We start from the raw sequence: 23370 nt of genomic DNA, 5'->3' as shown, positions 1-23370 counted from the left end.
TGCTGAATATTGAAATCCGAAGCAAAGGAAAAAGCCGGCATCTTTTTTAGTTAACGGCTTGTTTGTATCGTCCATCAATTCCGTGTTGCAGCGAGTTTCAGATGTTGCGCCTTCATTTTTCTTCTCTCTCCGCTGCTCCGTCTTGTCCACGCCCTCAGCCAATCAGTGAACAGCAGCGAAGCTTGCGTCACCTACCAAACCAGGGCCGGCCCGGCTGGCCCTGCTCTGAAGCAGGACCCTAAAAAGCAGGGCCAGCCCTGTTGAAAAGGGCTGGTAGAAACGCATTTAAAGCGAGCCGAGCCGAGTCGAGCCGAGCCGGCCGAGTAGAGCCGGTGGAAAAGGGGCATATGTCAGACAGGATGCTGGAGACAGAGTTTCTATACTTGTGAGACACCCAGCGTCGGTCTCAAGGACCCTGACAAAAAACCATGAGCCCTAGCAAAATTTTGAAAACATTTTAATATTATATCTTCTATTATCTTCTAATCTAATATTATAAGTAACTCGAGGGGAAAAGATAATAAAAGCTACACAGCTTTTATTATCTTTTTATTATCTTTGAGAGGATTATTGAGGCTTTTATTTTGAAATTGTCATTAAGCTTCAATTGAAATTACAACACTAATCCTGGGTGTAACCGTGGTTTTGTTAAACCAGTTATCTAATGGCCAAAAGAGCAATTAGATTATGTAAAAATTGTCAAGGCTTTTATTTTGACATTTTCAGTAAGCTTCATTTGAAATGGCCACACTAATCCCATGTGTAATAGTGATTGGGTTAAATCAGTTATATAATACTCAAAACTCAAGTAGTTCTGAATACCAGCTAAGTCTTCCTCTGTAGTAACTGACAGTGGCGCCATGTTGTAGTTCTGACATACTTCTCTCCCTATGCATTGCTATGGCAGGCCCCAATAAAAGACTCTTTTTGGGTGAGACATTCTAACTGTTAAGAAACAGAGTAAAAACGTTTAAAAGAGGAAGTATAAACAGATGTTCGCGGAGGAGCGGAAAAAGACAGGAGAAGTGAAAGTGGGTAAAGTATTAGGTGTTTTCCAAAGGCTGAGAGGTCACGTAGGAACCACCCATGTGGACAGTTGAGTTGTCACGTGCACCATCCACATACACATACGTGTAAACAAAAGATATATGAAACTCTAAGAAGGGGAAGCAAAGGGTTCTTTGTTCCTGGTGTCGGAGTGGAGCTAACATGACGCAGTAGGACTAACAGCAAAGGACGGCGCCCTGGAATCCACGGACAGGCTAAAGGCTCCGCACCACCTGAAAGGGACAAGACCCGTGTACCCACAGTTCTGGGTTTCCTGAATTCGACCGCTGCCTTGCTCTCTGCCTTAAAGACCCCAACTCTGCTGCAATGGACTTGGTGAATGGACAAAGGTCAATGATTGACTGGGATCTAAGAGTCTGAAGGATATAAAGAACCGGATTTACTTTGTTCCATTTTAAGGGGATTTTCGTCTCATCAGGACAAGATTCTGACCAAGAACGTCAAAATTTATGTTGCCAAGGGACATTACATCTACTGGGTATGGGTCTGACTGCTCCCCAAAGCCTCTTAGAAAATCTAGTGATAGGATAAGGAAGGGATAGATAATATGGTTGTAATCTGATATCTAAAAATTGTTAATTGTAATTGGTAAATCTTTTGAAATAAGCTGCTGTCACTTAACCCTGCTAAAGCTACTAATAAAAAAAAAAAAAATAAATAAATAATATATATATATATATATATATATATATATATATATATATATATATATATATATATATATATATATATATATATATATATATATATAATTTTGTTGACGATTGTGGACATTGAAATTAATTCTGAGTCTGGAATTACTACTGTTGCTTCTGATTATTGTAAAGTCTATGTGCATGGTTCTAGGAAAATGGTGGCTCCATAGGTTTCTTTGGCGATGAGTAAATAATCACCCTGGGGTTCAAGCCGAGCCACTAAAATTTATCTAGTCTGCAACAAGTGCTCGTTATTATAAGGGAGAGAGCTGCCATTAACAAAAGTGATTATTGAGGTTAGGTAACCGCGAGAGAAAATACTTTTTCGATCATTTCTTTTTTTTTAAATAAATATAAATGTTAACCCATATCTACAGCAGGGATCTTCGTTTTTCTGCCTTGGACTCCCAAACTGATTTAGAGACAACGCAATTTGCAATTGTAAATATTTTTAGTCTAAAAAAGCTAGTAGGGTTTTAGGAACATTGGTAGAAAGGTTGTTGATGATGATGTTGCTCTTTTGAACTTTGTAAAAACAATTTGCTCCATGTCAACAAACCTACAGGGGTCCTACTTTTATACTCATAAGAAGTGAGCCATCTTCCAAGAGAAATGACTGAAACACTGTGATGTGATTAATGTGGCTGATATTTAGATGTATTCTCTTACCTAAAATCTTAAATTTAGTGATTTTGACAAATATTTCTACAACTCAACCAAATCAGTATCTGTTGGCATTCTTCCTCTCTCTTTGGTCTGTTGAAATCTTAGACGCACAACAGGTTAAAAAGAAGTATACACCTTGGAATGTAGGCATGTTAGTTATGGCATTTGGGATCCAACGATTAACATTGTCCAATTATACAAACATAGGCAAGTGGGCATCTGACAGAAGAGATGAACTGTGAGAGGCCTGAAGCACTTCCAAGGAAACGATCATAACTCAACACCGCAGAGAAAACTCTCATGAAAAGTGTTCGTTGTAAACTTGCACCCACATGCATAGCTCACCTATTACCGAGTGAGTGAGTAAGTGAACCCAACCAGAGAAAGGTGTTTTGAGTGTATTTTACAGATTCAAAACATGTATGTGGTAGCTGTAACACAGTAATGCAACTTTTTGTGTCTTGAAGATTAAAAAAAATCATTAAACTTCACAGGTTGTGATTTGATTATCATTGATTATCAGTGTCGAAAGATGACCTCTTATTGTTATTTAAGTGCAGAATGTACAGTTTTCAATGTACGTTCTGCAGTGATTTACTATTAATTATTATTAATCATCAATAATTATCACTGTTAATTGTGTATGGTTGTGTAGGCGTGCACCCGTGTGCATGTAAGCAGATAAAATGAATATAACAAGAATGCAGAGTCATATATCCATAACAAAAACATTCTGATTTTTTCTCTTCTGCTTTTCTGTTTTTTCTTACTTGGCCATCAGACAATTTGAAATGTTTTGACATGATGCTTTCTGAAGTCACTTTCCTTACAACACTCACCCAACTTGTTCCCCCAGTCAGAACAACACATACCTGAGAGCAGTGATGGGAGGAGTAAGAGGTGTGTGGGCTGTAGGAATAAACCAAATAGTAGAGAATGATGGGGTAAAGTATCATTATTAGATGGAGCATTTAATATAAATTAGTAAATTAGTGCAGAATCTATCATATTAGGAAATCATATTACTCATAAGACTTCAAAAGAATACTGAAAGTTACTCTTTTTTTTAATTCTTGCCCCTGTATTTGGTACCCCATGGAGTGTTGCATTTGCTTTTGCCCTAAGCCTACCTATGCCACTGGCCAGCCCTGAGCAAAAAAATGGGGCAAAATAATAATAAAAAAAAAGTAATTTCCTGGTATAAAAGATTCTGTATGTATTTAGCTGCATGACAATTAATGCTAAATATCACATCTAATAATAATAATAATAATAATAATAATAATATCTTGCCTTATTCCCCCCTATTTCTCTATTATTTGGTGTATACCTGCATCCCATACATCACTCCATCTCCCTCCCCTCACTGTTCTCAGGTATAACTTACACTCTGGGAGGACAAGTTTTGTCAGGCAAGTGGCTTCAGAAAGCATCACGTCAAAACTTCCCACAATGTCTGATGCCCAAGGAGGAACAAAGAAAATCGGAAGAAAGAAAGAAAAAAACAAAGGTACAGTAAAACTAATCTGACAATGTGATGGAACTGCCTGTTGCCTTAGGTTTTTTTTGTTTTTTTTTTGGAGGGGGAGGGGGAATTAGAGTAGGGATAATTCAGCTCTAGTGGCCTTTATCTGAGAGTAAATTGACAGGATGTAAGAGAGGGGGAACGACATGCATCAAAGGTCAACAGGCTGGGACCCAAACCTATGATGGCCTGTGAAGAAGGGTTGTGCGCTCGTCTCCCACACCATCATGCACAATGCTTTGAAGGTTGTTTTGTTGAATCCATTTATTTATGTATTTATTTTTTCAAACTGAGCTGAAAACTGAAATACATTTACAGTATTTTCTGTACAGCAGAAAATACTGTAAATGTAAACCAAAATAAAATCAATTAGAAAATAATAAATTAAGAAAATAATATCTGTTACACAAAAATGATGCAATATTGACTCTCATTCCCATCGGCCTGGGATCTCCTCCATCCAAGCTGGTAAATAACACAAACATGGCGCCTTTTAAATGGTAATTGAAATTTTGCAGTCAGTCAAGGAGTGTGAAAGAGGTGCTTCAGTGGTTTCATACTTATCTATGTAGTTTCTAATACTTAGGAACAGGTGATTTCTGTTTAGATAGTGAGAAAATTTGACTTTGGACTGGTTTAATGACATTTATTTTGGATAACGGAGGGTAATATGTGTCAAACTAATGAGAAATTGTTCACATATTTGCAAGAGGTTTCTTTTACTCTGCTGAGAAAGTGATGATGAAAACTGAGTAAATCACAGTTTCTTCAAGCAATGAAGAATGACTGTAGGTTTGTAAAAACAAGTCAGTTGTGCAAATTCATTACTGTTGCAATCCCTCTCCAAGAGACCAATAAGGTGAATTCTGGCACTGGGTGTAACACAAAACCAGCAATCTAAACAGTTGATAGTGAGCAGAAAAAATAAAGTTTATTTTACATTGATAGGTAAAATCTCAATCACAGGAGGCAGATGACACAGGAAAAAGCTTCAGTGTCTCCAAGGCCAAAGCAAACAAAAATACCCCTTTTAACAATAACATAAAACAACCACTTTCTAAAAGAGAACTGAAAGAAAATAAAATCCTGAACTCCCTGGCTAACCACAAAACAGGAGAAAACTGTTTACAACAAAAATGGCAGAGAACCCCAACCAGCTTCCCCTGTGAACAGAAACACACTACTTTAGTTAGACACTTAATTATTCACAAAATGCTCACAGCAAGATCATTTAAGTCCCCACAAACAGTCAGCTCACAGACAAGATCACTTCAGATCAAGGCCCAGGGAGAAAAGGGATTTGACATCTCCAGCATGAAGCTCTTTATGGGGTGGCTGATGAGCTCCAACACATTTCAGCTGTGGCAGCCAGGTAGAGATGAAACACAAAGGAAGAGAGCTCTCTCATGAAGAGAGCCCCTAGAGATCAGTGACCGTAACAATTACATAAGTACAGATTAATGTCAACTTAGAATCATGATTATATTCCTATATAAGACTACTCATGACAAAACCAGGCACAAGTCTTCCCTGGGGCACTTTGAGTTTTTAGAGAATCGAAAAGTGTGGATTCTAATGATGTGAAATACCCAGAAATGAAAACTTTTGTGTGCACTCTGCAAGCAAGATCAGCAAGAAAACAGTCCTAAAACTTTCAGAAAGTTGTCCTGAAGCCTGATTATACCTTACTGTGATAAAGGCTGTTCTATTACATCCCTTTCCTGTAGCCCCACCACCAGCATTGTGTGTCGACATGTATGACTGAAAAGTCAATTCAAGTTCATTTGTATATCACATTTTGGCAACAAGGAAGTTCAAAGAGCTTTACATTATAACACATAGTACAGTCACTAATCATGAAACAAGCAATAGATTTTACATTTTGTCAAATTCTATCATCCAAATCGTCGAACAAATGCACATCAAATATGTTGATAAATGTTCCAGGTATTATGAACCAAAGGCAGCGTTAAACAGGTGGGTTTTTAGCCTTGATTTAAAGGAACTATTTCTGCTTTCTTGGTGTTTTCTGAAAATTTGTTTTAGATTTGTGGTGCATAGAAACTGAATGCTGCTTTTCCATGTGTAGTTCTGGGGATGCAGAGTAGCCTAGAACCAGAAGACCAGAGAGGTCTGGAAGGTTTATACATTAACAGATCTTTAGTCTATTTTGCTGCTAAGCCGTTTTATAAACTAAAAACAGTATTTTAAAGTCAATTCTGTGAGCTATAGGGAGCCAGTGTAGGGACCTTAGAACTGGGGTGATGTGCTCTATCTTCCTGGTTTTAGTGAGAACGCAAGCAGCAGCGTTCTGTATCACATTATGCTATATGTGGAGAAACATTGTGGTCCTAGGAACAAGCAACTTGTTTTTTGGAACAAATTCTAAGCGACTTGTTCCTGGTTTGCTTTGGTGTGTCACAGATACTATTAAAGTTTCACTGTGATAATTTCAATCTGATATTAATTGAATTTCAGCAAATCCATTGTGTATTTTACTTGTACAGTACAGTAAACATACTAACGCATCTCATGTTTTTTACTTTATTTCTGGAATCATGCTTCTCTTTTTCTTTTCAGATGTATTAATACCTTTAAATGAAACCCCAGGTCCTTCTGCAACATCACTGAGCTCTCCTTCTGCCTCCAACCTACAGGATCAGAGCAATCAGGTGTGAATATTTTCAATAGTTTCAGTTAATAGGTAATTTGTGGTTTGGTTGACATTTATTTTTCGAAACCAAAAAAAAAAAAAAAATTGTTGAGTTTATCTATATATAATCTGGAGGGTTGATTGGGGGACCTGCAGGAGTTCAGAGCCGCTACATAAAATCTCGTCCAGGTTGATAGGGTCAGCCCTGCAGTAACTACTGAAATTGGGTTGAGAACTATCCAAAACATTATTGAACAGTTCTCAACCCTAGAGAACTGTCTTGGGTTCTCTTGCGTCAATAAGAGATCCTCCTTCTTTGAGGACGAAAGACCTCAAAGGTTAGTCTTTTATCGTCTTTCACGATGAAAGAAAGATCTGATGATATAATGATAATATCTGATAATATCCTTTGAGGATTGGTGATCAAGCTAGTTTTTTTGGCACTTCATGCTTTATATTGTGTCTAGGGCAGTTTACATGTAACTCTGAAGAAACTCATTTTTATTTAGGGAAATGCATATACATGCCAAAGCTTTCAAAAATTCATTTGTGTGAAAACATTAAAAAAAAATGATGCATATGTTTTCTTTCACTTCAAAGTTATTCACTACTTTCTGTTTTCACAAAAAACAAACTATAAATTCATTGAAACTTGTAGTTGTAATATAACTCGGTGAAAAAGGGGACATTGAATGCTTTTCCAACAAAACAGTCTGAAAAAAACCTTTTCATTGTTGTTATTATTCACAGTCTATATTGTATATTCCTTTCAACAGACGAGATGAGATTCATTCATGGTCGTCTCATACTCTGGCAATCAAAACAGCATCTAAACATTTGTCTATTACCTCTTCTTTCCAGCAAATTTCCACGTGGATCAAGAACAACATAACAAAAAAGGAATGCTGCAGGTAGGATGATTTGCCACTAAGCTGTGCTTTTGATTTCTGCACAAATATTTCACAAATATTGAGAGGAAACTTCACTGACTGCTGTTATTTCTCATTTTGAGTCTACTGTGTTTCCAGTTAAAGTCCTCTGAAACACCAGCATCTACAGAACTGTCGTGTTTTGTGTTGTCAAAAAAGCAACTAAAACGTATCTATTTGTTTAAAATATGTAATGAATTCTAACAATGTTCAGTTCTGGCAATCTTTTAAGCTTACAGCCAAACTCCATTAACTTCTTAGATGTTAATTTACCTGCTTGAACTTGTAGTGGTGAGAAAAATGGCTTCATGCATAAGAAGTAAGATCAGTCCAACAGTCTGAAATGCAAAGGCAAATCAGGGTAATAAAGGATTGGTATCCTTTCCCATAAAGGATGGTATGATAACATCCTTCTCGTAGTGCATAACCTACATGTCTAAACTTCTTCTACCAACATAAGCATGTGAAATTATGCAATTTGTATTTTATTTTACAGTAATAAGGAAGGATGTTGTAGTGGATACTCGGAGCTTGACTCCACCGATAAAGCCAGCAAGCCAGAGGACTTCAAAAAGCGTACCTGTAACGAAGACAAACATGTCCACGAGGTGTCAACAGATGCTTTTGGAGTCATCAAATTTGGTGGTCAAAAGAGTAGCAAGGTAAATCATTCTATTTCATATTAAGCACTAAGGTTATATTATTGTTATTATTATGTCACAATACACAGTATGAATGATAACACCTCTGCAACATTTGTCTGACCCATTGCTTATTTGGTCCTGTTGTTTTCATCCAGAAAAGAGCAATTTATCTTCATTCCCAAGTACAATGAAATAGTGTTCCTTTATCTTCTAAGCATTTTGTGTATGTGTCTGGTATATTAATATTATACCAATTTAAATTGGTATAATTTAAATCGGTATAATAATTTTGTTATACCGATTTATAACAAAAATCGGTATAGCAGGTTTGATGGTAGCCATTTGGAGGCCATCGGGTTCTTGATCACCTCCAAGATTTGTGCCTCAAGACAATCCTGTCTCTGAGGTCAACAGACAATTCCTTTGATTTAATGCTTGGTGTTTGACCTCTGACCTGCGCTGTCAAATGTGGGGCTTTTTATAGACGTGTGTGCCTTTCTAAATCAAGTTCAATCAACTGAATTTACCACAGGTGGACTCCGTTTAAGCTGTCGAAACATTTCAAGTACTACCAGTGGGAGCAGCTTAATATTAAGCTTCATGGCAAAGGCCATAAATACTTACACAAAAGTGATGTATTGTTTTTTTTTTATTATATTTACAAGAAACCTAAAAACTTTGTTACATTGTCATAATGGGGTATTTATATGTAGAATATGAAGGAAAAATATTAATTTAATATGATTTGTCATAAGGCCGTAGTATAACAAGATATGGAAAAAGAGAATCCTTTCCAGATGCACTGTATGTAAATACACATTTCTGTTTTTTCTTTGTCAAAGAAATTTATAGAAAAACTATTATTTTCCTGCCACTTCACAATTACAAGCTACTTTGTGTCTGCATACTGCATAAAACTCCAATAAGATTATTATTATTATTATTTTCTTTTTGGAAAACCTCATTGGGTATAAGTACTTTCACAAGACACTGTAAATGTGTACCTGTGCATTCTGATGTCACTTCTTGTTTGCTCATTACCAGTATGTACGAGTATTCACAGACACCAAACCTGAAGTTCTCTATGAGTTACTGACAAAACAGTGGAAACTTCCACGTCCCAATCTGGTCATCTCTGTGACTGGAGGAGCCAAGAACTTCTACTTGAAGTCCCACCTGAAGAAGGCTTTTCACAGAGGACTTATCAAAGTTGCTCAGACTACAGGTGAGTAGAAAAATAAAGATAGGTGTGATTAATATCAGCCAGAAACACACACAGTGATACTTCATCACCTGTAGGTGCGTGGATCATCACCGGCGGTACCAACGCTGGTGTGATGATGCATGTGGGACAGGCTGTGAGGGACTGTGCCCTGAATAACACTATGAAGCGGAAAATAGTGGCTATTGGAGTGGCACCATGGCGAGTAATTCACAACAACGATAAATTAGTAAATGAAGAAGTAAGTTGAACACTTGAGCTTCACATTATTCCTGTGAATAGATTTGTATGTTTCCTTCATACTTTTCATTGTGTTTGGCTGCAGGGTTGCTTCCCGGCTCAATATGTGATTGACACACAAGGTCAGGGTAATATGGCCTGTCTTGATAACAATCATTCCCACTTCCTGCTGGTTGATGATGGGACCAGTGACAAAGACGTCTATGGTGCAGAGATCCCGCTGCGCACGGAATTAGAGCAATACATCTCAGACCAAGCTCTTGGAACTGAAGGTTTAAAGGAGATTAATAATAATAATAATAATAATAATAATAATAATAATAATAATAATAATAATAAAGTATGTACAATTACAGAAAGGCAGGAAAATTGCCATGTTTTGCATTGGTCATCTTGGCTTCCTCAGGCTTTGATCCTTAATTATTAATAACTGTAAATAATTGTTTTCATTGTTTACCCTCCAGCGACTACAATAAAAACCCTAGTGGTTTGTGTGGTGTTGGACGGAGGAGGAGGTACGCTCAAAGTGAGTCAACAGATTCCAAAATCTTCTTTGAATCTTTGAGTTTCTAGTGAACTGAGCTCTCATCTTTGTCTCCTGTCAGACCATCTACAATGCCATTGAAAAAGGCACACCGTGCGTGATCCTGCAGGGCTCTGGGAGGATAGCAGATGTTATCGCTCAAGTGTCTGGACTCCCAATCAATAGTATCACCACCACTCTCATCAAGGAGCTGACTAAGAAGTATTTTGGAGAAGAGTACAAACACATCAAAGACGACCAGATCGAAGCATGGAAAAATATGGTTAGTGAAGTGATGATGTTCCAGTCCGTGGTATGTGGTGGTACACTGTGGTGGTTTTGTTATGGGTCATACTGTTTGGCGTTATTTGGGCTAAAACCATCTCACTATTGGCCTCTTTGGTCAAATGGTTCTTATGCAGTTGAATTTTCCTAATTGGCTGCAGAGGCATGTCTTGGTACATCTTTGTCCCTTCAGGTATAAAATAACTAACTAACTAGCCAAACCTGCCTTTGTGGGGTAACTCACAAATATGTGTCTCTCTATCACCCTGAGGCAAGAGGATGCAGTGGTAAACAGGAAGTTTTTCAGCAATAAGCACGGCAACTTAGGGGAAAAAACAAACTAAGAAAAAAAAAAACTTTATTTTGATGGGCTCTTATTTTGAAAATACACATCAGATCTGGATGGCATTTCCTTTGTGTCCTCCAGATATGTCCCTCTGTCACCCTTGACGTGAGAGAAGTCAATAAGCTGAAAAACTATGTTTTTCAGCAATAAGCACCACAACTTAGGGGGAAAAAAAACAAACAAACATAAATTGTATGTAATCTACCGATTTTGAAGAAAATGTTTGCTTTGGCATTTAGTACAAATAAATTATTTTACATATCCTACTTGAAACTCAATTGGATGTACTGGATTAACTGGTGTAGGTAGTAAATCATGTGATATGAGACATGTCGATATATTTCTTCTTTAAATGTGATCTGAAAGTAACCTTCCTAAAACAGCACTGTGGGTTTATACATTTTGTCTGCTCTGTTTCCAGATTCAGAAGATAGTCGAGAAGTCTGATTTACTGACAATATTCAGAGCAAAGAAAGATGATCAGGGGGTTTTGGATGTGGCAATCCTTGATGCTCTTTTGAAAGGTAACTACTGTGAATTACAAATGTATTTAAAATATTATGCTACAACTGCAGACCACAGTGTATTTTATTGTTATTTGGAATGCAATCGAAACATGATTTTTACATTATATTTTCAAATATAAATCTGAAAAGTGTGGAACATATTCTTATTACCTCAAAAATAAAACTCACTGCTATCAACTGATTTTTTAAGTCATCCAATTTTTAGAACCATATATGTGGTTATAACCTCGGCATAAATCCAGCTGCGAAGGCTTCAAGTGTTAATCAGAGAACAATAGAGATACATGTACCATTTCACTCTTTCATCTTTTTCTGTACTTCTGAGCTCCTGCCCTTTCTAACGAAACAATTTTTTTTTTCACAAGTAAAAGATTTAACTTGGTATCTTTACCCAAATTGGATGTTTTTTTTAATTTGCCTCTGTGTCTCATTTCCTGTCTCATGCATGGCATTGTCTTCAAATTTCTGTAACACAAAGCTCAGACCATAATAGCGGTCTGTGAGACCCCATTGATTTTAACGTGTTCTAGTTTTTTTTTTTTTTTTTTTACATTATCCAACCCGATTGTCCATCAGATCAGTTTCCAAAATGGATCTGCTGTATTTTGGACTTAATGCATATTGCTTAGTAGAAGCTCCATGCACTAAAACAGTGTGAGTCTACATCACTGAACCCTCATATTATGATGATTCCACTGTTTCAAAAGCTTAGTCTCAAGTTTCCATTAATACATTTTCTTCTGTGTTTATATATCGTTAGATAATTGTTCTGCTTACTGAGCTACTTGAGGACATCTACACCAACTTTTGTCTATGGGATTTCAGTTTTTCTCAGCCAAAACAATTTCAGTACTTTGTGTTCTTAAACTTATTTTCCTGAAGTAAAAGCTGATAAGTGTGTGTTCTGTAGATATCCTGAAGACATTTAGCAGTAAGTGTGTATTTTAGCTTTCAAGACTGCTGAATCACAAGAAGATAAGTCCTGGAAGAAGCATCTGGAGCTGGCTATCACCTGGAACAGAGTCGATTCAGCTGAGACTAAGATTTTCACTGAGGAAAGGATGTGGAAGGTCAGTTTGTTTCAGAGCACTGTGGATTATAAAATCTTACTTAATTTTTATTTTTTTAAACGTGTGATTTAAGTAGTAGCACATAGAAACATTCACAGATCGACACTAGGTGGTGCTAGAGCACCTGCTCTCTTTCGACTGGACAAAAAAGTGCCTTTCTGTCATGGTTTTATTTACAGTATTTATATTTTCATTTTATTTCTGAATTTAAAAGCCTCTACTGGCTACCAGTGCCCCATAGTTTTGTAATGTTTTCCCCTCCCCTCCACACACTCACCTAAACCTGTTCTTCTGTGCTGAGGCGTTCCTAGCCTGTTTGGCTCACTGCCTTGGGCAAATCTCCCAGTTATTAAGTTATTAAGTTTTAAAGTGTCATTATGAAATAAATCAGCCATGGGGAAAAACACCATTATGATAAAAACTTGACTTTGTACAAAGGACAATTTAAATAAAAACTGCTGGAATTAATTAAAAATGATTCAACAAATGCTATCACTAAAAAAAAAAAAAAAAAAAAAAATCACAGTTAAATAAGTTATTTTATCAAGCACAGTATTAAAAGAGAATGAAACATATTTCACAACGATAAGCTTGTCAGATTACATATGCATCTGTTCCTGTAGATACTTTTTCCAACTGGTTGGTTTTCCACCAAGCTAACAAGATTCTCTTTTTTCTTTCTTTAGTCCAGTGACCTCCACGATTTCATGCGTTTAGCCCTGGTTTGCAATAAGCCTGATTTTGTCAGTCTGCTCCTGGAGAACGGTTTGTGTCTGGAGGACTTTCTGCAAGACAACACCCTCTGTGATCTCTACAAAACCTTGCCCAACTGTTTTTTTTTGTACAAGCTGGTCAAGAAGATGAAATTTACCAGCAGCAGCAGCACCAGGAGGAAGGCACTGGACATGAATGGTCTTGATCAAGCACGAAAAGACATCTCCCTGAAACACGTCTCTAATGAAGTGCGCCACCTGCTGGGAAAATTCACAAAGCACATCTATCCATCTTCCAAGAGTGGAGAACGTAATACGTGCAGAGAGGACATGCCATATGTGAGTATGTTTTATTATGAACTTTATTAAGTGGGTGGAAACAAAATCCTACAATAAGAAGTAATTGACTTTCATTAAATGACTCAAATATACAGGCATCTCTGTTGTTAATACCTTGTATGACGTTTTTTTCTGCCAGAAAAAAACATCACTTGGTCTCCTGAAACATTTCAGGCAGTAATGTTACTGCCTGAAATGCAGTCATTTCTTATGCTCACAGCTTTTCTACAGATTAAATTAGATGTAACGATCAGGATGAGTTTTTTTCTCATTTGATGCTTAACTCAAAAACTGCAACTATAATCAAATAAAAAAACTAAACTAAACATACAATCAATTCTGATTCTGATTACCCAGAATAGCCCGCCATTAAGAGAAACATGGACGCCGAGAGAGTTGGTTCAGCATGTGGTCCAGGTGCCACACACGGTAACTGTTTTTTTTTGTTGTTTTTTTTGTGTGTAATTTCTTAATATTTCTGAGAAGGCCTTTATGTTGATAAATATATCTAGGCAGTGCAACTTAATATATTTCATACATTTCTGACTCTAGAGATTAGATGTGAATCAGTGCTAGTGAACATTTAAGTAAAATTGTGCTTCTTTGTGTAGTTTTCACAGTGTCTAGGAAATTTATTCATTATTTCATCAACCTGTTGTTTATTTGACTTTCATGAGATCACTGACTCTGCAATGTTTTCCAGAGTATATCTCACCAGTTAACCCAAAAATCCAATCCCTCACTTTTTATAAGGAAAATAAACCTGAAACTCAGAGGGACGATGAAGCCAAGAGGATTGCAGGCAGAGATCTTTTCCTTTGGGCAGTTGTCCAGAACAACAAGGAGCTTTCTAAAATCACCTGGGATCAGGTGATTAAAAACTCCTGCACATGTTTAAAGAAAGTGTCTTCAAAATGGTTAATGCATTTCTGTTTGTGCTCAGTGTGGAGACTGCATATCTGCTGCTCTGGCTGCCAGTAAGATCCTGAAGAAAATGGCTGAGGAGTCAATTGATGCAGACGAGCCTCAGGAAATGCTGGAGCTCGCCAGTCACTTTGAAGATCGTGCGATTGGTATGAGACAGAGGTAAAGAGAACATTTACAGACCTAGCTGGGATTTATTGACCTGCCTGTGTGTCCTTAGGTGTGTTCAGCAAGTGCTACAAGAATGATGAGGAGCGAGCCCAGAAGCTGCTGGTTCGAATCTCAAGCCTTTGGGGCGAGACGACGTGCCTGAGACTGGCACTGGAGGCCAATAATAAAAAATTTGTGGCTGAGTTAGGTGTTCAGGTGAAGCAGATTTTTATTTAGATTTTATAATTCAGGGCATATTAAGCAGACATTTCAAACAAAAGGAAGTTCCTTTTCTTTACATATATAATAATCTGAAAAGCACTTGCATTTGAATGCAACCCACTGTATACTAATGCATTCTAATGACCCTAGATAAAATCCAGTCTAAATAATTTTCTTTAAGAGTCACCTACTTAGTAAACAGAGTCAACCTGTGTGTAATCTGAACACTGGAAACTAATGGCAGAAGGTGTTCTTGTGACACCAATACTTAATCTTCTTGCCTATGTGCAAATTTGCATGTGTTTAAACTAACACTGCAGCTCACCCTGAATTCGTCATTCTGACATAGAAACACAGTGATGAAAATAATGGGGAGATGGATAGAACATAATTCAGGGATATCTCTGAAAAAGTCCTGATACTGGGGTGGAGGTTCTCCTGTACGGAGCCCCTATAGAGACACTGAAGGAAAAGAAAAACGTTTCTGTGTACAGGAAAGTTTATTTTTTTTCCTTCAAATAACGTAAGGCCCCATAAATCTACCAGTAAGACAACTTTGTATCTACATATCTTAAGAAATAGTTTGTGGCTATAATGTGAAACATCATGAACAGTAGCCCACAAAGTGGTGTTCAAAAGTCTTGTTATCCCTCATTTCTGTTTGCTCCAGTCTTTAAGATCATTTTTAGAGAGTCAAAGACAGTGTTGTCATCTTACACTCATATATAACAAACTTTTTGATAAGACTCTTGTGCTTTAGGATCTTCTTACTTTTCTTACTTACCATCTGCCATTAGGACATGCAATTATTGAAAAGAAAGAAATACATTGAGGTTTTTTGACTGTCTTGTTACAAAGTGAGAAAAAGGGCAAAGAGATTGCTTTAACATGGGACTGCATAGTGCATGAACATCATGGATACAGACCCAAACAGTGATGTTGAACAGTCTGCCTTCTTATATCCATGTATTGTTCAAAGTTTTTGATAAGACTTTTGTGCTTTAGGATCTTCTTACTCAGATCTGGTGTGGTGAGCTTTCAGTCAACAATCCTGTGTGGAGGGTGCTGGTCTGCATGGTCTTCTTCCCTCTGATCTACACCAAGTTTCTGGCGTTCAGGTGAATTATTAATGGGAGTGATTGTGTAAGTGAAAACTGTGGAAGTTGTAAAGCATTACATTTCCACATTTTCCACATTCATATCTGTTTTTCCTTTTTAGATGCGATGAAGACCTCCAGAGAGAAATCGAGCAGAAAGAGGAGATAAAAATGACTGTGGAGGAAGAGAAAAACAGCACTTGGAACAATAATTCGGATTGCTCGTGAGAGGACAATCTCTGATTGATTCAATTAAAGACCTATTCAACATTTGCTGTCAATTTTTGTACAACACTCTGAGTTGTATAAGTTGTATATTATGAGTGAATTTTTTCTTTCTTTATAAGCAGCAATTCTTGATCAAATGAGAGTCACGTTGATGTTGATGTTGATGTTTCTGCCCACAGTAAGCAGAGTGTGGAATATCCGAACTGCTGGTCCAGACTGCTTGGACTGTACTGCGCTCCTCAGGTCAAGTTTTATGGAAACATCGTCTCGTACTTCGCCTTCCTGTTCCTGTTTGCTTACGTCCTGATGGTCGACTTCCAGAGAACTCCATCTATAGCAGAGCTGGTGCTCTACTTCTGGTTGTTCACTCTGGTTTGTGAGGAGATCAGACAGGTGAGATGCTGCAAATATAATGGGCACTGTTTGGAGAATTATCCTTTCTCCAGCTAGGTTCTTAATGTATGAAGTTGAAGAAGAGCCAGTGAGTAATGAATTCCATTTATTAATACCAAAATCTCACCCTGAAAATAACTTTGAATACTTTTATTCAGCAAGAATATTTGTAACAATATTCCCCTTTGCTATCATCAATACATTTAAAAAAAAAAAAAGCCTCTGTGCAAAATGGGGTTAAAACATGAACAGCTCCCTGAGAGGTTTTTTTTTCTTTTCTTTTTTTTTTTTTTTTTTTTATCTCATTCATGGTGCAATGGCGCTGCTCCCGCCCCCTAGTGGGCGCGCCCCACAATTTGGGAACCACTGCATTAACTTAACATAAGCATAAAAAAATTACAAAATTATAGTACGCAAATGAACAACAGCTTAAAAAGTACTCAGACCTACCAACATTAACTAGGTGGGTTAATTTACAGAGTGAGCTGTTAGTGACTCAGCGATAAAACTTGAGAACTACTGACATTGGTCAATAACACACATTTTAAAACTGGTTTGAGGCAGCCATACCAGTAGGTGGCGCCTCTTAACCACATATGTAAAACGGAAGATATCCAACTTGGGGAAAAAAATAATACTACATTATCTCAAACAAAACTGCAAATAAACTTGGGGATGCTGATAATGGTCACATTTCTGTTGACGCCTTTGTAAGAATTATGCTGAAACAGACACTTATAAAAACTGCGGGAAACCGGCCTTCAACTGGTGTACTGTAGTGTGCTTCGGGTCTGGCCTTAAAATATGTCCACAGATGTGAATCCAGTTAGCTCAGATGTGTCAGTTAACCTATCAGAAATTTGTGGAGGGAATCCCAAAAGATTTAACTCAAGGCATATATTTTGAAAGACAGTTATTTTTGATACTGACCAAATGTAAACTTTTGAATTCTAGGAAAGTTACAAAAAAAAAAAAAAATGTCTAAAAAATTGTCTTGTTAATTTTCTGGCATTGAGGGAATATCAATAATTTGGGTAATTCTAATTGACCTGAAATAAGAAAAGTTTGGTAAGATTTAACTTCAGACAGTGAGAAAAAAATTTGTTTTTATTCGATGTATGTACATATTTGGTATCTGTTACTTTTAACTAATTTCTAATATTCAATCTCTGGAGGTTAGCGATGAAATTTAACCTTATTCAGAATAAATATCTGATGATAATAAAAGTCTGACATGTCAGTTTGAATCTCTGTTTTCTCTCTCAGCTGTTTTATGATCCTGATCATTTTGGGTTTTGTGAGAAAGCCAAGGTGTACATTCAAGAGCTGTGGAACATTTTGGATGTCATCTCCATCCTGCTGTTCTGTCTAGGACTTGCATTCAGGTACTTTCTCTGTCTCTCAGAGAGACATGGAAAGTCTTTCAAGCCACTCAGTAATCTGTGACTCACCAACTTATTATTATTATTTTTTACTTCAGGCTGACAACCAAGTTGCTCTACCCAGGTAAAATCATCCTGTGCATCGACTTTGTGGTCTTCTGCCTCCGCCTCATGGCGATCTTCACCATCAATCGCACGTTGGGACCTAAAATCATCATAGTTAGGAAGATGGTGAGGAGTTTGCATGAATGAAAATGAACCTGATAAAATGTGGGAACAATTAGAACAATACATAACATGATATTTATGACCCTGTAGTCCTTAGGCTGGTGTTTGGAGAAATTTTTTCAGCAGAGTACTCAGTCTTTAAAAATTTTAGTGTTTTCCAGTGTCTCCTTTTCCAGACTTTATTCCTTATCTGATTTTCCAAGTCTGATTTTCTAAAAACAGAACTTGTGTGAATTATTTATTGTTATTAAGATGGTGATATTTACCTGCAGTTAATTATTTTTCTGTCTTTTTGCCCTCTAATGTAATTTTGTGCTGCAGATGAGGGATTTGTTCTTCTTCATGTTTCTCCTGAGCATCTGGGTCGTGGCGTACGGTGTGGCCAAACAAGGCATCCTCATCGAAAATGACAATCGACTGGACTGGATCATGCGCGGGGCTATTTACGAGCCGTACCTCGTTATATTTGGAAATTTCCCTGAAAATATTGACAGTGAGTGGAGAAGTGCACAGTGCAGTTTTATTACTTGAGGAGAAATCAGAATCTCTCTGTAGGTGACGCCAGTTTTCTTGGTGATGCTGCATGTTCTAGTTTTTGTTTTGTCTCCTGCAGATGCTAAATTTGATATGAATTCATGCAGCATGAATGGTACAGATCCCATGAAGCCCAAGTGCCCTGTGCTGAACAACAAGGAAATGCCGGCGTTCCCTGAGTGGCTCACCATCGTCATGCTCTGTGTTTACTTGCTCTTTGCCAACATATTGCTCATCAACCTCCTCATAGCCATCTTTAAGTGAGTCCATAGTGCCCACATCATCTGTCAGCTTTGGTTTTCAACATAATGAATCTGTTAATCTTCCACCTGTACAGCTACACTTTCGAGGAGGTCCATGACAACACGGATAGGATCTGGAAGTTTCAAAGATATCAGCTGATCAAAGAGTACTATAGCCGCCCAGCCCCACCGCCTCCTTTCATCATCCTCAGTCATCTCTACCTCTTCATCAGAAAATTGGGGCGATGCGACGCTTCAGCCAGAGAGACTGAGTTCAGTAAGGCCTTAGTCCCTGATTTCTAGATGTGTAATATTAACAAGAGGTGATCTCAGATCCACTGCTTCTGATGATTATCTCCATCTTTACTGTGCAAAATGTTTATACCACCTTTTTCTTTTCATATTTACTGCCAGTTCCTCATTTAGCTTATTCAAATTTCTCTGTAGGAATTGAAATTCTTTTTTTCCCAACTTTCCTGACATGAGTACTTAGTAATTATCTAGATAGGAATAGAAACAATGTCACACTCTGTATGAAAGAACAGTTGCTGCAAAACATGGTTTTATAAGTTTAAACCAATAATAAATTTATTGAAAGTTTATCATATTTTTACAAAAAGTAGCAAACTTTGAGTCTTCTTCACACAAAAATAACTAACACATCGAAGAATTTTGTTGTCAGAATTTCAGGTATGAAGTGCTCATTAATAATGAAAAAACATCAGAGTTTCTGACTGGCTGTTTCAATCTGAATGTAAGTCGATTCCAGTAAATGGAGGATTTTTAGATTCCTTATGTTTGTTGAATAACTTTCTAAAATTCTTCAATTTCTGGTTGCTTTTTTTTTTTTTTAACCCGTTTTCCATCCAGATGTAGCACCTGAGACAAAAACTATCGTCTTTCACAATTGTTTTTGTCCTTCTTTAGTCAGGATTAAAGAAATAAAGAAAGGCTAATTAAAAGTATCTGAAAGTCTGAAAAAAAAAATCAGTCACAGACCTGATTTAGAACCACACATTGTCTAATCATACACTAGATAGCTAAGTTTTCAGCTGAAAGCTCTATAAATCACCTTGTGTTTGTTAGAAAACATCCCTAAAGAACTGTTGATCAAGATATTCTGGCTCTTTGGAAGGAAAGAGCCAGACAGAAACAAATGTGAAAATGATGGTGATGCAAATCATGCCCTACTCTTTTTTTTTTCTTCTTTTTTTTCAGAGAAGGATTTTAGAGGAAAAGAGGAAGAGGAGCTGTTGTCCTGGGAAGCCTTGATGAGGGACACATATATGATATCTGAACGGCAGGCGAAGAGCCAGAGCATGGAGGGGCGCATCCAGGATTCATCCCAAAAGTACAATCCTGCAGAAAGTTCTCTCTCTTCTAGCCAAATCCAGGCTATTAGATGGCTAAATACCTCTAAATGTGCTTCTGAATGAAAGCCAAGCAGAATGTTTGTTTAAATTACATGAAGGAAGGGTTTCCTATTGTAAATGCTTGTCTATATTTTTTATTGATTTTTTTTCACAACTTGTGCTGCATTTTATGATTCTGTGGTCCAGACTTTAAAACACTCTATTGTTTGAGTTAAACTTAATTTGATGCTCAAATCCAGTGTTTTTGTATTCATGGTAAATCAAACTGGTAACACTTTATTTGAAGGGGGTTGAATAAGACTGTCATGACACTGTCATAAACATGACATAACACCTGTCATGAACATGAATAAGTCTTCATGAATATTTATGACTGTTGTCATAAAGCGTCATTCAGTAAATTATGACACTTTTAATACAAAGTTGACATTATTCAAAATGTCTTTGTTATGACAACTTGACATTAACCAAGAAATCATTACTGTTTAAACTTTACCTTTAATAACATAAAGTTACCTAATTTTTAAAGTGAAATTAGTAATACTTTTATAACAAATTTATATCAGTAATGATTTCTTTACCGAATGACGCTTTATGACAACAGTCATAAATATTCATGAAGGATTATTCATGTTCATGACAGGTGTTATGTCATGTTTATGAAAGTGTCATGACAGTCTTATTCACCTCCCTTCAAATAAAGTGTTACCGTCAAACTCATCTGCCGTGAAAAATGACTTCAATTTATAATCTTTGCTTATTCTATGTGAATAATGTGTTTTGTTGCATAAACCGAGTAAACAATGTAATTTGTTTAATATAAAATATGAGAAAAGCATGTTATTAGACCAGTTGCAGCTCATCAAAGTCTTACTCACTCATGTTATTTTGTGTGATTTCTTAGGGTTACCACCTTAACTGAACGGCTGGAGAAACTAGAAGAACAGGTTATGAACTGATTTAATGACTCCTTTAATGTTGGATTTATATCACTGTATAAATATTTTTTTCCACCTTTCTTCATCACTGTCTTTGCAGCTGGTTAAATTGCTTGCCTATCATTGCTTTGTGTCACCCAGGTCACCAATGCACTGCAAAGGAGAATGGATACACTAGAGGGACAGGTTAACTGATTTAATCAATCTTTACTGTTGGATCTATATCACTGCATAAATTATGTTTTATTCCCACCTTTCTTCATCACTGTCTTTGCAGCTGGTTAAATTGCTGGTTCCTTTGTGTCTTCAGGTCACCAGTGCACTGCAGAGGATTGAGGACAGTCTGAAATCTCTGGGTGCTCCTGCGAAAGAAACTCAGCCACAGAGTACTGTCGAGTGAGATGGACACAGTCGTTGTTGCCATGTCTACTTTAAATATGGATCATGGCACTAGGCCATAAATGGGTTGGTCTTCTGAATAAGACAGAAATATGCTTTGTGTTTTTTATCTCCTTGCAGCTCTGAAAAAGTACTAAATTACTGTTTCTTGCTGCAGGTTTCTTGATTTTTCTAGCAGAAATATAACTATTAAATCAATTTGTATTTCTTACTTTTTGGACGAAATGTGCTTAGATGCTAAATTAAATGAGTCTTAGTTGAATACGTGGTGACATAAGTTATGGGTAATGTGGGTTTAAAGGCCAGAAGTAGACGTTGACTTATCTGCTTTTCTCTCTTTCAGTGTTGAAGTAATGAGGATGTTGTTTATAATAATTAAATCAAACTGTTAATTTTTTTTTTATTTGTAGGGTCAGACTAGCTTATCAATCGATATTGAGTGAAATGCAATGATTGCTCAACCTGTAATTAAAAACATGAATCTGTGTTGGTTTGAAATGTGTGATGTATGAGTTTACAGTTACACTGTCTTAGTTACACTCTGACCTTGGGAGGGAATGAGGAGCTTCCTCAAGGGGGATAAGAGCAAGCTCAGGCAGGAAAGCCCTATCAGGTGTAATGAGGAGAAGACAGTGTCCACAGAGAGGGACAAAGGTTTCCATAGCAACTAGGCATTGTCACCTTTGGAGGCTAGACAGCAGGGATGGACAGTGCACTAAAATCTTCTCAATCCAGAATTATGCAGCAAAATCTGTTCAGAATGAGATAAAAAAAAAAAGGCTCAGCTGCAGAGGAAAGTTTGTAATACTCCAGGAAGATCTCAGGAAAACATGAAGACAGAATCCTCAGACAGGAGAGGAACGTTTCCCCCACTGGCATCCTTTGGATATGGGATTCCACCACAGTTCTTCTGACTTCTGAAGCTGTTGCTCTGAGTCAAGGAAGATTATTCATGCCCAAGTGAAGGCTACTGAAGCTGTTGCTACATCAAATCAAAAAAAAACTTTTAGCCCTCAGCAACCCGGAGGTAAAGATCATTGAGTTTTAGAGCTCATAGCCCATCGTAAAGGCTCCATCAACTTTAGGAGAAGATCAATAATCCAAAAATCTCTGGTTTTGTCAGTGGGCTTCTAAATCCTTCAAGCTGCTTGCCTTCAGAAGATCTGCTCAGTCTGTAGTATGACAAGCCTATTCCATCTTCCAAAATCTTTTAGTTAGTATCCTTCAGTTGCAGCATTTGGGAAAAACAGGTGAGGTTACATTAGTTATTCTTTTCATTAAGGAATCAAGTTTGATGGGTATATTCTGTGACTTTCTTTTGTTTAGTTTTTTTACTTTGGCATTGTGTTGAATGCTTCACATCGACATAGCACCAGGGCCCCATTTCAGAAAACAGGGTAGAAATCAATCACTCTGAATAGACCTATGCTGCTGTGTGATACTCTGAGTTTTTGGTTTCAGAACAGGAGATATCAACTAGGTAACCTCAATTCTGAGTCAAGTTACCTCTGATTTATTTAAGTGTGAGCGCAGGTGCAGAAGAAACCATCATCAATGGAACCCAAATTACACGATTCACCATGGCAACGGGAGAAAAAAGAAGCCAAAAGTCTACATTTCTCGCTAATGTATTTAGAAATTTGAATGACAGCATAAGAAGAATATCAAAACAAATTTAATAATAAAAAAGCAATACTGATGTTGCAAAACAGGAAGAGTTAGCATAAGAGAGACCAATCAGTGTGAGTGAAATTTAGCAGAGAATTAGTAATATTGATGCTACACGTATTCAATGCCCAATAATGAAGATAATTT

General features: G+C 37.1%; 1 protein-coding gene across 1 annotated transcript; it reads left to right on the top strand.

Moving 5' to 3' along the window:
• Positions 1-1154: 1154 nt before the first annotated feature.
• Positions 1155-22041, top strand: LOC106922748 (transient receptor potential cation channel subfamily M member 2-like). Its single transcript, XM_088001604.1, has 29 exons — positions 1155-1546; positions 3806-3939; positions 6535-6626; positions 7469-7518; positions 8033-8198; positions 9225-9405; positions 9480-9643; positions 9728-9914; positions 10107-10168; positions 10248-10448; positions 11218-11320; positions 12272-12393; positions 13080-13445; positions 13803-13874; positions 14199-14315; positions 14389-14518; positions 14590-14735; positions 15747-15859; positions 15961-16062; positions 16246-16459; positions 17726-17844; positions 17940-18072; positions 18391-18562; positions 18683-18863; positions 18941-19122; positions 20064-20196; positions 21123-21165; positions 21298-21342; positions 21467-22041. The coding sequence occupies exons 1-29, from the start codon at positions 1518-1520 to the stop codon at positions 21554-21556; spliced, it is 3849 nt and encodes a 1282-aa protein (XP_087857730.1). The 5' UTR covers positions 1155-1517; the 3' UTR covers positions 21557-22041.
• Positions 22042-23370: the final 1329 nt, after the last annotated feature.

This window comes from Poecilia mexicana, unplaced genomic scaffold, assembly GCF_051168715.1.
Source record: "Poecilia mexicana isolate PSO_F unplaced genomic scaffold, ASM5116871v1 scaffold_2, whole genome shotgun sequence".
Lineage (NCBI taxonomy): Eukaryota > Metazoa > Chordata > Actinopteri > Cyprinodontiformes > Poeciliidae > Poecilia > Poecilia mexicana.
The sequence above is the reverse complement of the archived record's forward strand: the minus strand, read 5'-3'. Positions and strand labels throughout refer to the sequence as shown.

Coding starts and splice junctions, on each gene's coding strand:
- LOC106922748 (XM_088001604.1), top strand. CDS start 1,518: ATGTTGCCAAGGGACATTACATCTACTGG. Junction 9,644..9,727: donor ATAAATTAGTAAATGAAGAA/GTAAGTTGAACA, acceptor GTTTGGCTGCAG/GGTTGCTTCCCGGCTCAATA. Junction 21,343..21,466: donor TGGATACACTAGAGGGACAG/GTTAACTGATTT, acceptor TTGTGTCTTCAG/GTCACCAGTGCACTGCAGAG.